The sequence below is a fragment of the Dermochelys coriacea genome, chromosome 1 (genome assembly GCF_009764565.3).
Source record: "Dermochelys coriacea isolate rDerCor1 chromosome 1, rDerCor1.pri.v4, whole genome shotgun sequence".
Lineage (NCBI taxonomy): Eukaryota > Metazoa > Chordata > Testudines > Dermochelyidae > Dermochelys > Dermochelys coriacea.
The window spans coordinates 236,584,801-236,600,443 of record NC_050068.2 but is presented as its reverse complement, the minus strand read 5'-3'; the positions used below and the strand labels follow the sequence as shown (position 1 = coordinate 236,600,443).

Genomic DNA, 15,643 nt, shown 5'->3' with positions numbered 1-15,643 from the left:
AGTTCTTGGACATTCTTTGTGCTTCCATACCCAGTTGCTCATCAACAAAGCCCAGCAAAGCATATCTGGCAAACAATTGCATCAGAACCTCCAACCTCTAAAAAGGCAGGTAAGTGGTACAGGTACCACCCACCAGGTCTGAGTATCTACACTCACCTATATCTTACGAGCGTTTGGTGGTTAATGAAACAAGCACACAGCAACAGACAAAGATAACTTCCAGAGATTTATTCAGATATAAGAGTTATTCATCCGCCAGCCAGCAATTCTGGATTACTAGTTATCAGTTGTTTCTGGTGATGACTTTTTAAATTACATTAAATTTTCAGATTTTACAAACAATGTCCCCCTGTAGAACAGAGTTTCAATCTTTGACTGCTGATGAACAGCTAATAGCCAGGATGTCCCTCCAGGCAGCAATGGATGCCTCTGAATACAGCCTCTCATTCAATGACTCTATCATTAAGAGGAGGGCACCCTAGTTCTGGCATCCAATGGGAGGTGCATTTGATGGTGAAAGATGTTCCCTTCCCCCCCACTTTTTACCCACTTCTCCCACTCAAGACCTTACTGATAGACATAGAATCATAGGACTGGAAGGGACCTTGAGAGGTCATCTAGTTCAGTCCCCTGCACTCATGGCAGGACATGTCTCTTCTGAAATGGGGAGCATATCTGGACCATCATCAAGCTCCAGATCTACAGACCCATGAGGATACTTGACTACACATAAATGTATTGGGGCCCAAAGTGGTTTGCAGAGCCTGTGTTGCATTCCTACCAATTATCCATGGACTGACAGTTCAAGTTATGACTGACAACACAACAACCACGTTTTATGTAAACAGGCAGGGAGGAACCCTTTGATGTCTGGCAGGAGGTTAACTATGGAACTGATGTTTCAGCACTAAGTAATCTCTCATAGCAATACATATCCTAGATCTGCAGAATGCTCTAGAAGATAGTTTTGTCAAGCCATGAGTGGATGATCAAGGATTCTGTTATTCATCACATTTTCCACGTGTGGGGTCATCCTTCTGTAGACCTATTTGCAACCACCCAAGAACATGAAATGTATCAATTTCTGCTCCAAAGGAGGTCTAAGCCCAGAATTCCTGTCTGATACATTCCTCACTCAGTGGTTGCCAGGGATGATGTATGCTTACATCCCTCTGATTCCCAGGATGTTCAAAAAGATCAGACAAGATGTTGCCAAGGTCATTATGATAGCAGCTGCCTGGCTGAGGTAATTTTGGTACCTGGAGTTGATGCTCTTATCATTTTGTCCACTGAAAACCTTTCAAATTCTACCAGATGTAATATCTCAAAAAAAGGGAAACATCTTACCTTGAAATCCAGCCTCCCTCCATCTCACAGCCTGGCTACTTATTGAATGTCAGACATGGAGAGATCATGTTCCTTCAGAACATTTTGATCCAAAGTAGAAAAGATTCCTGACTAACATAGATTGTTAAGTGGAAAAGATTCAGGATTTGATGTAAACAAAGTCAATTACAACTTGTTGATTCCCAGATCCCTAATTCTTGGACTACTTGGACTCTCTAAAGAGCTTGGAACTATCTATTAGAGTGTTCCTGGGAGCTATATTGCCACATCCCCGCTATTTCCTCCCCTCCCCCCGCAACGCTATAGTTTTTTTCCACCTAGTATGATTAAATTTCTTAAGGGCCTTTTTCCCAACAGTAAGGGGACCTCCTTCTCCATTGGACTTTAATGTTGTGCTGGCAGGTAAGCCACATCCATTCAAGCACCTAGCAAACTGTTCCCTGTTGCATTTATCTACAAAAACATCCTTAGTAGTGGCAATTACATCAGCTAGAAGATTTGGGGAAATGCAAGCTCTTATGGCTGGCCCTTCCTGTACAATATTTCATATGGGTAAGGCATCACTCAGATCCCACCCTGAATTCCTGCCCACGGTAGCAACAGGTTTCCATTCGAACCAAATGACCCTTTTAGTGGTGTTTCCCCTAGAACACTTACTAATCAGGGGAAAGCTACGGTGTACATTTCAAGTTCACAGGGCCTCCTTTTATTCACTAAGAGCCTAACCTTTCAGAGTTTCCAAGAGATGATTTGTACCATTTGCCGACAGAGAGGAAGGCCAAGCAGTATCTCCACCGAGCCTACCCCAGTGGGCGGCGGGCTGGATTAGGGTCTGTTATGAGTTAGCTAGGCTCAGATTAGGGCTCACCCCCACTCGGGGTTGTTCAGCCCATCCGTCTCTTGAGTGTGATGCTCTGGCGGAAGCATCACCATCTTCACCATCTTCTGGCAGAGCCGTGCTGCCATCTTCCCAACGCCACGGGGCACTCCGCATGCACACGGTGGGGCACAGGGAGTGCGGTGCTACCCGGGGGGGGGGGATGGATTTGCACAAGCACTCGAAGAAGTAAGGAAAGTTACTTCTCTGAGCGGGGCGGGGAGTTTGGGGCAATTCGTTACCCGCCTCCGTGCCTGGACGGGGCAGGGGCAGAGGGCCTGAGGGTCCCCGTTTGAGCTGGAGGGGCCTGACTGGAAGAGCCAACAGTGCGAAGCCCGGAGCCCGGCCTCCTGCCCCAACCACTGCCGGCCTCCCAGCTTCGCGTCCCCCTCAGAGCTAGCAGCTGCCCCCGGCCTCCCCGCCCCGCCTCAGAGCCGCCCCCCGCGCATTTGGTTCTGCCCATTCTCTCCTTCCTCCCTCCCCCCCGCGCATTTGGTTCTGCCCGCTCCCAGGCGGCCTCGTGTCCTCGATTCCTTTTCCCCTCCCGGCGCCGCGGGCGCTACCCCTCGCCGCTCGGTGTTTTGTCCCCGGGCGAGTTCCGTAGCGCGTGCGGCGGCCCCTCCCCTCTGCGGCTCGCTCGCTGTGCTGCGCGATTGTGCGGGCGAGAGGCGGCGGCGGGAGCGAGCGAGCGACACAGGAGGCGGCGGCGGCGGCGGCGGCGGCAGCAGCTCGGCGGCGCCATGGCGGCCGCTCTCAGCGACATGGCGGAGCCGGAGGGGCTGTTTCCCGGCGAGGCGGGGGCGGCGGCCGAGGAGGAGGAGGAGGAGGAGGAGGCCGGGACGGCGGCGGCGGCGGCGGGGGCGGCGGAGTCCGAGGCGCTGCTGCTGCTGAGCGGCGAGGCCGAGAGCATGTCGGAGCCGAGCCCGGAGAGCGCCAGCCAGGCCGGCGACGGGGAGGACGAGGAGGAGGAAGAGGAGGGCGGCGAGGAGAGCAGCCTGGTGGGGAGCAGCAGCACCAGCAGCAGCGGCTGCTGCAGCGACGAGACCCGCTCGCCCAGCCCCGGCGGCAGCAGCGAGGCCGACGCTAAGGAGGAGCCCAAGGGCCCCCGGGGCAGTCCGGAGGACGGGCTGGGCCGCGGCGGCGGCGGCGGCGGCGGCAGCAGCAGCAGCAGCAGCGTGTCCAGCGGCGGAGACGAAGGCTACGGCACCGGCGGAGGGGGCGGCAGCAGTGGCAGCAGCAGCTGCAGCGCCACGTCGGGGGGCCGGCGGGGCAGCCTGGAGATGTCCTCGGACGGGGAACCCCTGAGCCGGATGGACTCGGAGGACAGGTCAGTGCGGCCCCCCGCGCCTCGGCAGGCGGGGGCCAGCCACGGCCCTGCGGTCGCTCCCCGCTCGGGGATGGGGGGACGTCGGCCCTGCAGCTCTTCCCTCAGTCGAGGGAGGCTGGGGCAGGTTCAGCCTTGAAATGCCTCCTGAGATGGGGGCCCTGAGACGCCATCTCCTGCGCCTCCTGCACACACCGGCCCTGGGAAATCACCTCCCCCAGCCCAGAGAGAGAGACACGGCCCGCACACGGGGCTGGAGCCAGCCGCAGCCCCAACCCACCACCACCTACGCTCCTCCTGCCCCTGGCCATCTCCGAGGCAGGGGCAGCGGGCAGCTAGTGCTGGAAGAAGGGATGGGTGGGGATTGTCATTCCTAGAACCGAGAACAAGGGCTAGGAAGCCACCAGGCGGGTTGTGTTTTCTTCTCGTACTTACCCAGCAGAAGGAAGAGAGGTCTCGATACTTTTATTTGCATATTGAGCTTTTGCATGGTTAGTGCTCTCTCCTGAATGGGTCTGCTCTTTACCAGGCTTAATGGAAAAAAAAGTCGCCGATCTCCGTACTTTCAGAAATCTACTTTGTCCTTAGGCCTTCGTTTTCTTCCTGAAGGTTTTTTTTTTCCCCTAAAAAATCTCTCGTCAGGTGAGAGTGCAGTTCTTGAGGTATAGAAATCATTAACGGGCTGTTTTGAGAGCCACTCGATTTGGTTCCTTCTAGTTTGATGTGCAGATCAGTATTTAAATAGTAAAGTTTAACGACTGTTTTCCTGGGATGCCAATGCCTCTTTTATAAAACCGCGTCAAGTGCCTTTGTAGTTGTATTTTGTGTTAAAATGCAATCAGCATGACTTAAAGTTCAAAGATGAAGTGTTTAAAGGTGTTGGTGTATTTTATCTATACCAGTGCAGGTGTTTGTGTATTAGAGAGAGAACATAGAGAAGCAACCTGTCTCTAACTATATAGAGGGGAGATTTTAGTTTACTTGACCGGCATAGGTTGCTATCTGGTGTGTGGAAAGGCCTTGTCATGTACCAACCTTTTCTCTGACCATAAAATAGTTCTAAAATAGAAATGCATCCGATGAAGTTAGCTGTAGTTCACGAAAGCTTATGCTCAAATAAATTTGTTAGTCTCTAAGGTGCCACAAGTATTCCTTTTCTTTTTGTGAATACAGACTAACACCGCTGCTACTCTGAAACCTGTCATAAAATAATTTTCTTTGTTTAAAACAAACACAGATTAATAATCAGTGTAGTTGACAGAGAAGGTAGGTGAGGTAATATTGTTTATTGGGCCAACTTCTGTTGGTGTAGTTATCTTTAGGGTGTTTTTTAAAGATTAAAATTGAATAGAATATGTATATAATTGAATCCAATGAAAGATAAACATATGATTCCTATATATGAAATATTTCTTTTACACTAAGATTTTAGTTAATTCCTTCTTGTAAATGAGCAATGAACTAAGTGTGCAGTACTGTATATACTTATAAAATATTGTTTTTGATGCGATTCAAGCTGTTCAAAAACATGTGCTGTACCAAGTAACTCTCTTGTTTTTGTGTGCTAGCATTTAATTAACAATCAAACTAAATGATAGGACAAATAAATAGAATAAGAAATGATGTTACATTATTTACTTGTCACTTTACTCGTCCAGCTCCTATTCTAGATCTGGTTAATATTGAGTTTTAAAATGGCTTAAGAAATTCTGTAATTTTGATAATAAATGGTGCTTTGTGTCCTTAACAAATCTAATAGATCATTGCCCATTTATGATTTTTACATAAATATGTGTTTCTAGTTTTACTTCCATTAAATGGAGAAATCTAATTAATATATTCATATAGAGGAACAAATACCAAAACAGTCAGGTTCTTAGTACCTTTTGAAAAATTACTTACTTAGGTTTGCAAATGGGCTTTTTTATCACTCCTAACAGTGTATGATAGTGTGGGAAGAAAAAAACTTTAATGTCTAGTTGGACAAAAAGTTTAAAATAGTCCACTCAAATATTGGAGAAATGTAGCAGATGAGATTGATGTCAGTATATTTGAGTATTGACAACCCCAAATGTTCAAAAACCCTGAATCAGTCCCCCTCCTTCCTCCCTCCCTCCAAATCATAGAATTGGCTTGAAAATCACGATGGTTTAAAGAACTATACATTTAGAGTGCTTTGTGTTTGCCAACTGTATCATGTGCCTTTAGTGTGCACTGGGATCATGTTTTCATGCCTTTTTCCACTGTTGAGTGCTAAAAACTTCTTTTAAATGAAAGTTGAGATTTTCATGAAATGACATGAAATCTGGGAGTTGGAGCTTTAAAAAGAACACCAGAAATTACTAGATGTTGCAATAAAATTGTGAGGATTGGCAGAACTGATTTTTTTCGTATTTTAATCTAATATAAACCACTTCATGTGTTTGAGTTACTATCTCAGGGTCTTATAGATACTGGAACACAGATGAGAGCTAGATAGCAGGGTGAGAGTGAGACTTAACCCAGATAATTAGCTGGGTTAGGGGAGCAGTGGAAAGAAATGGTGGAGTTTCTCTTTTGTGTTTTATTTGCTGTATAATAGAATTCATCATTTTTCTCTACCCTTCCTATGTTCATGCTTCACAAGAAAGTTTGAAAACTTTTTTTTTTTTTTTTTTGGAACCATGTCTTGTTACGTGTTTGCCTCTAGATTGTAGTATTGATGTCTACATGGGAATATACCTTAAAATCATTTGGAAAGTGCAACTACAGCATCCTGCTTATTGACTGGTATATCACGTAGAGAACGTTACACCCATGCTCTGTGATCTTCACTGACTACCTGTTGATTTCTGAGTGAAGGCTAAGGTTCTGTTTTTTCACCTATGATGCTCTGAGGGGCTTGAACTAATAGCCCCCTTGTTTAAAGGAGGAAGGGGTTAGTGGAAGGGCATTGTTGGTGAGGGATCCTTTGCTAAGATCTGCCACAGCCTAAGTCTGGTAACATTAAGATTACCATTCAAGGCTTGTTTTCCCATACTTTTTCTCTGAAGGTTTGAATGGGTGCGAGGGAATTGTGAGAGGGTCAGAATTTCGGGTGAGTGTTAGCATTCTGATTAGTTCATTGTGTCTGGATTTTATTACTGTTGTCTACAATAATGGAAAAATATCCAAATAGTTGCTTTGCATACCTTTTGGCAGAGAACAATTGTATGTGCCAGTATGAAAGTATTCTAAAATAATATCTTGATTAATGGATGGTCTTAGTTAAGATTTTCATATTTAACTGAAATCTTTCTCCTTCTAAGAAGCAGTAAGTACATAGTTTATTTATAGAATATGTTTCCAGGATTGTCACCTGTCTGTATGTCATGCTGAAGCCTGGAATATCTGAGGCAGTGTGAAGAAATGGAAACACTTACATGCAGGGTTTGCAATCCTTTTTTTTCAGAATATCACCACATTCAATTACTGCTGGGATTCACCGTATGCTACCATCCAGTTTCTAAGTTTTCAGCCATTTTGACTTTATGAATTACACTTGTATGACAGCAAAGCATGTATCTGAGTCCAAGACTGTTGTGATAGCTGTGGTAACTCAGCCAATCACCACCCTCATTCTACAGCTAAATTTGCATGTAGCAATTTCGTTAGCTGTATGAGGGCAACTGCATGGTGGATTACTTGGACCAGCTGCCACATCCATGTAACACAAAATGCTCCAAACACACATAGTCCCTCACCTGCACAACTCTCCCGGTACAGTAACTCACAGTAAGCCCAAACACAGCCCCTTACCACAACAAGTACCCATCATTTGCCACCTGCACAAATCAACACAAAATCTCCCACCACAAAACACATACTCTAGTCTACCCTGACTCATGCTTACCATTAACTTGAGCAGCAAAGCTGGCAGGTCATCACAAATAAAGATTATTCATCTATTATTCCTGATTTTCATACTTGATGAAACCCTGAGGGTCAAAAATTTTTATTTCCTACAGCAAAAGCCAGAAAATTTTAAATGTTAGAAATGCTGTGTAGAAAATAGACACTTTGACATGGAGGCTGAATTTGGCTCAGAGGATTTTACCCATTTACTCCCAAATGGGAAATATTGTCCTGAAAGTAACGCATATGCACCACTTCGTTTCTTAGAAAAATAGGCCTGTTTATCCAATTAATAAATTGCCATGTATGAGAACTTTTTTCAGCTTTAAAGTATTTCTAGTGGTTGACTTTCAGTGCCACTAATAAGAAAAGGAGGACTTGTGGCACCTTAGAGACTAACAAATTTATTTGAGCATAAACTTTCATGAGCTACAGCTCACTTCATCGGATGTAGCTCACGAAAGCTTATCCTCAGATAAATTTGTTAGTCTCTACAGTGCCACTAATGTTTGAGAATGATTGTAGGTCAACACTGACTTGCTGATATAAATCTCAAAAAATATCTTAAGCTGATACTCCTAAAGGATGAAATAGATATAGACAGCTAGTAAATGAGTCACCCTGGGTATATCTTCGCTGCAGAGTTAAGTTGGGCTTTTACTTGGGTGTTGTCCCTAACCTCACTCCCATCCCCACACAAACTTCTGAACTAATTTGGTTCTGTCAGCTAGTTGCCTTGTCTGGGGCCATAGGCTAACACCTGGATGCGACATTCAGTTGGACTGATATCCCATTTCAGTGAAGATGCAGGCCAAACCTTTCAGGAGCTGATTGTCCTTTAGTGCCTCCCATAATTTCCCTGTGAACACAGAAGGACACACAAGTTCTCCCACAAATCACTTCAAAAGATTGAGTGGCTCAGCTTAGTGCAGTACAAAGAATCATGGGATATGCCTGCAGAAGTACAAGCAGCACTCATGGGTGAGGACAGCACCAGTGTGTACCCAGTAACTTGGATATGACTGTGGAGTGTGGCTCTCATACCCAGGTGCTTACACTGGAGTGCTGATTACCCAGGTTAACTCTGGGGCAAAGACATACTTCACAGTATTCTGAGGTTTCAGAGTAGCAGCCGTGTTAGTCTGTATTCGCAAAAAGAAAAGGAGTACTTGTGGCCCACCTTAGAGACTAACAAATTTATTTGAGCGTAAGCTTTTGTGAGCTACAGAATGCATCCGATGAATTGAGCTGTAGCTCACGAAAGCTTATGCTCTAATAAATTTGTTAGTCTGTAAGGTGCCACAAGTACTCCTTTTCTTTTTGAGTATTCTGAGGGTATCAGTGAAGGTGATTTTTAGACAAATGCATTTCAGAAATTATTTTTCAAGGGTTAACTTTTAAACCTTAGATTAAATTGTTCCTTCCTAAATTTTTACTCTCAAAATGAGAATGTGGCAGCACTAGAAATGAAAATCCTGATTTCCTTATTTTGTCTGATTTGAAATGGGGATCTCCTTAATCTTTAGTTGTGTGCTGCTTTTTTTTTTTTTTTTTTTTTGGTTAGCTTATTAGACCTCCTAAATGCCTAGTGTCAAGAATGCCCATATTTGACCTACTTTTTTTTAAACTGTGAGTTGTAAAACTTAGTCATCTTCTAAATTGACTACTTTGGAGTGACATTTGTGACCGTATTATGAATTATAAGAGTGACATTTATGAAGGCGGAACAGCAATCTAAAATACAATAAAAAGGCAGGAGGTACTAGTGCAGATGCTTCATTTCTGTGATGTGTTCATGTGACCAGATTGCAAAATGCTTCAGGCCTCTTTTAGGTATGCATTCTCATTTGTGAAGACTGTATATCCAATCCAGGAAGTGAAGATCATCCATTTTGCACCTACAACAGGGTGCTTAAGCAGATGGAATTTAATAGAATTTGTTCTAGTTCTTGCGTAATACTGACAAACCGCGGTTGACAATTGGCTATACAACTGTTATTTACCGTTCAAGGATTCTGCTGAAAATAACTTTTACCACTGGTTCTTTAGAAGGTGTTCCTGACACCTTTTTGCAGTTGCTTTGAGATTCAGAAGTAATACATGGAACAGGAAAAATAAAGTCTTAAGTTCTTGTTCCCATAATGTTATGTTCAAGTCATTATGGCGCTGGAAAAAATGTGTATTGGAAGATCAAACTGCCCATATGTTTTATAGGAAAGCTAGTAACATCTCTTGCTATAAAATCTGCTGCTAGTTTTAATTAAGCATGGATAACATAAAGGCTTTTTCTGGACTAGTTGAAAGAACTTGATCACCTGTACTGAATGTTAATATAGGATTATTGCAGGGATATCTAAAAAATTATCTAGAATCTGAGTTTAGTGCTCTTGCCACCCAATGAAACAAATGAGTGTTATCATTAATTTTACATAAATTGTATAATTCACACAAATATAGTTGGGATTCATGATAAAAATACTGGCCTTCATTTCCAGATTTTAATCACACACCTACAAACAAAATTTGTTAGATACTCCAGGGGGTTAAGGATTTTTAAATATTTTTGAGTTTTAGATATCTCAGACTGCTTCCTTTTGAACTTTCAGTGGGCTTAGTCGTTAATGTCAAGTGCTTTTGTCATGTATATCTAGAGTATAAGCAGCATGTTCAAAGAAATTGTTTAGAAAGAATGTAATAAAAACATTATGTATTTTACATATTAGTTTACAGTGTACAGAGTTGTAGTGTTCTAAGTCCTCAGCAGCAAGTTATGATTTTACAAAACGGGAAAATACGTCCCATTTTATGAAATTGGTGTAAAGCATCCTGCCACTTCCTACTCAAGACTTCAATGGCCAGTTCTTGCTTAGCTTTTCTTTTATGCCAATAGGATGGAAAAAGATGTATCCTGAGATTTGTAATTTCAAAGTTTAATTTTCTGTGTAGGACTCTTTGTGCTAGCATTCAGATCCTACGGGTATGTTTATACAGGGATAAAACATCTGTGACTGTCTGGGTGTGGGCTTGTGGGGCTCAGGCTCCAGGGCTAAAAAGTCAATGTGTAGCTGTTTGGGCTTGGGCTGGAGCCTAAACTCTGGGTCTCTGGGAGAATAGAAGGTCCCAGAGCTTGGGGTCCAATCCGAGCCTGAACATCTACACCAGAGGTGGGCAAACTATGGTCCGTGGGCCATATCCTGCCCATGGGACCATCCTGCAGGCCCCTGAGCTCCAGGCCCCTCCCATGCTGTTCCCCTTTCCACGTAGCCATGTGGGCAGCAGGGCTGCAAGCTCCTGCCCCTAGCAGCATGGTAAGGGGGTGACTGTAGCATGCGCAGTGATGGGGGGGGGGTTGATAGGGGATCCCGGGGGGCAGTCAGAGGACAGGGAGCAGGGGGGGTTGGATAGGGTGTGGGAGTCCCAGGGGGCCTGTTGGGGGCAGGGGCGTAGATAGGTCGGGGCAGTCGGGGTATAGGGAGCAGGGTGGGGAGTTGGATAGGGGGTGGGGGGCAGTTTGGGGAGGGGGGGTCCCAGGAGGGGGCATTCGGGGGACAGGAAGTGGGAGGGGGCAAATGGGCAGGGGCCAGGCTGTTTGGGGGGCACAGCCTTCCCTACCTGGCCCTTCATACAGTTTCGCACCCCAATGTGGCCCTCGGGCCAAAAAGTTTGCCCACCCCGATCTACACAGTGATTTTTAGCTCCGTGAGCCAGGTTTAGCTGACATAGCCTACCTGCGGCTGTGCCATGGGTCGTTTATCCCATGGCACATGTAGCCGTACCTTAAATCTTTTTCTGAACTTTGTTTGGTTAGTTTCACTGGGCAATTTCTCCAATTGTAAGTTCTGAAAGGCATATGTAAAAATACCCTGTGTATTGGTAATGAAATGGAATCCATGCTGACCGAGTTTGGCTGCCAGATGTGTTGTCAGCCTATTGAATGTTGTCCAACACTTGACTGTCTAAATACTGTGGTTGATACAAAGGGGGCCAAGACTATTTAAGAAGCTTGTTCGGGTATTATCCATTTTAAAAGATCCGAATTACTGGCAGTTGCCATGAATTTCCTTTATAACTTGGATATATTTAGCCAAATAAGGACATGAGGTAATGGATCTGTGATTAATGTTACCGTCCCAACACTGCTCAGCATTTTACAAGATGCAAAAGACAGAGGGCTTGGTTATCTGTTGCTCTTTTTAGTCTGCCCCTATGGTGTAAAGGGGTTTTAAACACAGTGGGGCAGATCCTTAGCTGGTGCAAATTGTCATAGGGATCATTGAAGTGGATTTTCTCTCTATTGTAGAGTTGCTAGACTGTATCTGCACTGGCTACCCTGACACAGAGGCCAGGCCGTGTGTGTGTTGAAAGGAGGGAGCATTCCAAGAGAAAAGAGGTGGGATAAGAGTGCACTAGACACTGGTTATTCTGTGCTTCACACAGCCCACAGAATATATTTAATTCATGAATTAATTTTTCTTGATTTTCTTTAAGATGTACCTATTGCTTTATACAATTTTTGGCCCTTTTAAAAGGGAACAAGGAAAGGAAATGTCAAAATGGACAAGCGATTGTACAAAAAAAGTGTGATATATTCATTGGGCTGCTGTGAAAACTTGTAATAAAAATTTAAAGATTTTCTAACTTTCAGATTAATTTAACTCTAGTGATCTAGTCAGTCTCTCAGTTCTAGAAATTGATCAAATAATCACTTGTCAGAAACCCAGACTAAGAAGTTTTCAGAAAACTAAAATTGAAATCTAGATGCATTTTAATATATAAAAATAAGTACTGAGCAATAATAATAATTTAACTATTAGTGATTGGTATTCAAGAATTGTAAATTCAAAAAAATCTAGTATCTTAAGGCCTCAAAAACATAAAACTTTGCTCATCTTTGTGCACTATGAGAGCAGAAAAGTTAAGCATTTTTCTTTTGAAATTCCTTACTTTTGTCAAGTATTAGCAAATTTCTTTGTTACTTTGTATGTCAAAATATGGCCTGAAAGATTTGTGTGAAGAGTTGCAGGATGGATTTGATTTAAATCAAATAGATTTAAATCATGATTTAACTCACTAGTTAGGAAGACTTGATTTAATCATGGATTTCTACATAAAAGTGCATTCTTGTTGGTTGTTATAACCTTAATACATATTCTTCACAACTCAGAGATAGATGTAGGTTTCATTTTTAAAATGATTTATTTTGAAAACTTTTCAGAGTAGTTTTACAGCTATATCAGAAAATGAATGATTGTTTGGTTATTTTATTTACCAAAGGTAATTGAAGCAGATATTTATGAAGTCACTGGGAGGTGAACTATCTCCAATTCAACAGGTTAATAATTAATATTTGGGGGTTTTCTTGCCATGCTGTATTAGGAAGAGAACATCACCAGACAGACATTTAAATTGTTTCATTTAACTAAAACAAAAATGTCAAGTATTCTGGATTTTTTTCTTCTACAGCAAACAACATATTTTAACAAAACAAGCATAGGAATTTTTTAATTTAGTTAAACATTCAAGTTTTTTAAAATCAGGGTGTTTTTTGTTAAAATTGCTTTAACTAAAATAGTTAAATGAAATGTTTAAAAAACAAAAATTAAATGGACTATCTCAGTCAGGTCAACATGAGAAACTTAAAATATTGGCTTCTGCAGGTAACTCAGTCATCTTCACCTTCCTTTTCCTGTTTGTTCATAATCTGGAAAAGAAAAACAAGCTTTCCTGCTTTTTCAGGTCCCAAATGATTTCTCAATTTGGAATGAATTAGTCCAAAGGAAGAAAATATTCTTTCTACACTGGCAGAGGATGCTACTGCTGTTAAAAGTGAGATTATCACTTCAGCAGTCTCTGAATCCAAGAGCTTAAGTGACTTCCACCAGTTCGCTGATGGTGACTTTCTCTAAAACATCTTCAGCAAACATATATTTCTCGAATGGTTCTTATTCCCAAACTGGGTCTCTTTTACGGCGTGCTGCCATTATAGGTTTTCCCTTCTAGTGAGAGAATGGTATGGTAGATCTGAAATCAATGAAGGCTACACTCAGAAAGACCTCAAGCCTTCTGGAATATGCTGCTCAGACAGTTTCACTTTTGTTTCTACTGCCTGTCCCTCCCTTCTCACATTTATCTCCTGACTTCTTCTTGTCAACATCTGTTCCACCCCCAACAATCTTCTGTTCATTGAACTTTTTGAAACTTTGCACTTTTAGAGAGAGGTCAGGGATTGACTCTGTGTACACAAATTTGCAGGGGGACAAATAGGGTTGAGGTCTGTTATTTCCTACCTTTATATATTTATTTAAAAACATTTTTTCTGTTAACAAGGATGTTCTCTCTGGAGAGACAAATCCACAGTTTAAGAACTGCAAAACTAAGCATCTCTGATGGTATCTTCTAGACTGAGCACTGAGTCCCATTGGGTAGATAGAAAGATTAACCTAAATAATCAATACAGAAGCCCCTGGAATCCCATAAGATTGGGTCCCTAATCCATGAACTATTGGAACTCATTTACAAAACTTTTAGTAAACATTACATGAATATATTGTCTCATACTATAGAGAATTAGAATTTATAATCCCTATTCCATGATGAGATATCTTTGAGCTATAATGTATCTTGATTAAAACTATCTTCAGATAGGTTTTTTCCTCAAAAAGCATTTTATCAAAAAAATCTGATTTAAATAAAAATCTGATTTTTTTTAAATCATTGGTTTTATTCAACCTGAAGAGTTGTACTTAATGTGTGCAGTGCCTAGTGCAATGGGAATCTGACCTCAATTGTGGCCCCTAGATGCCACTGTACTACAAATAATAATTCACACAATGCAATAGTTTAGTTTATCAATAATTTCCCTTTTTTAAAATCAGATTGGTACTTTAGGAATAGCAATTACATACCTATCATTGGAATAGGCACATACTGTAGTTTCCTATTAAAAGGATACAGTAGAACCTCAGAGCTACAAACACCTCTGGAATGGAGGTTGTTCTGGTATTAACTCTGAACAAAACATTATGGTTGTTTTTTCAAAAGTTTACAACTGAACATTAAGTTAGTACAGCCTTGAAACTTTACTATGCAGAAGAAAAATGGTACTTTTTTTTAGTAGTTTACATTTAACGCGGTATTGTACTGCATTTACTTTTTTTCTTCTCTCTTTCTCTCTCCTGCTGCTGCTGCTACCTGATTGTGTACTTCCAGTTCCACAGGAAGCGTGTGGTTGACTGGTCTGTTCGTAACTCTGGTGTTCGTAACTTTGAGGTTCTACTGTACCATCAGCTCCTGTCTTTGTTTTTTTGCCTACTTTTAAATGGCACTTAAGATGACTAGAGCTGAAAGATTAGAGAGAATATTGGTTTTCTTTGTGCATTTGGCTGCACTTTGCATATAGTCAGTGTAATGGCTTTTCCTGTTCAGTGTGTTTCCTCAGTTTTGTGGGTCTTGTATACAGCAACAGGGAAAAATACTTTAAAAGAATACAAAAAATGGGATTGTGAAACCACAGAAGTTTGCAGGAATACTCAAGTAGGTGTAGTACCTGAAGCTATTTTAAACTTTTCTTATATTGACTGTTCTTCATGTTGATGGTGTCCCTTTAGATACAAATAATGGTTTCTTAAATATTTGATTGGCATTCTAGAAATACTGTTCAAATGTAGAATAATTTGTTGTTTCCACAACATGTTAATTGTCTGAAATAAAGCTATACACATTTAGCTCTTTAATCTTTCCTCATAAATTCAGTCTCCTCCAAAAACCCCTGGCCATTTGTTTTTGTTCCCTGAACTCCCAGGAAAATAGACAAGTTGAAGGTAATGTAAACCTCAAATTCATGGTGTCTTTGCGCCAGAGCCATCTACAGACGCTTTTCTTGATCCATGTGATAATTTTGCATATGTTGGCCAAAACTGTGGTCAGAGTGGGAAAAACTGATTATTTGAAAATGTATATAAAATATAAAGGATTTTTTTATTTAAATTGGATTTTTTATTTAAAGTGAATACAGGTTTATTTAGGAAAAAAACTAATTAAAATTAAATTTGAAACCCAAAGTCTTTGTTAAGGCCTAAACTACTTATAATCTACTGAAATCATTTAAACTAAATACAAAAATATTAAGTAGTACATGTTTTCTGGTAAGTTTAAAGAATATTCTACCACTGAACTGCTAGAAGTCACTGGCTGAGCACCTGGAACCAGAGTTTGCTGAAGTG

General features: G+C 41.9%; 1 protein-coding gene across 6 annotated transcripts in view; it reads left to right on the top strand.

The window, feature by feature from the left end:
- Window positions 1–221: 221 nt before the first annotated feature.
- AEBP2 (AE binding protein 2) overlaps window positions 222–15,643 on the top strand; it is a 90,721-nt gene continuing 75,299 nt past the window's right edge. For all 6 annotated transcript variants that reach the window (XM_038410722.2, XM_038410714.2, XM_043516822.1 and 3 more), the window contains exon 1: window positions 222–3,551. In XM_038410722.2, the coding sequence (XP_038266650.1) occupies window positions 2,965–3,551 (587 nt within the window). In that variant the 5' untranslated portion in view covers window positions 222–2,964. The remainder of the gene's footprint in view (window positions 3,552–15,643) is intronic.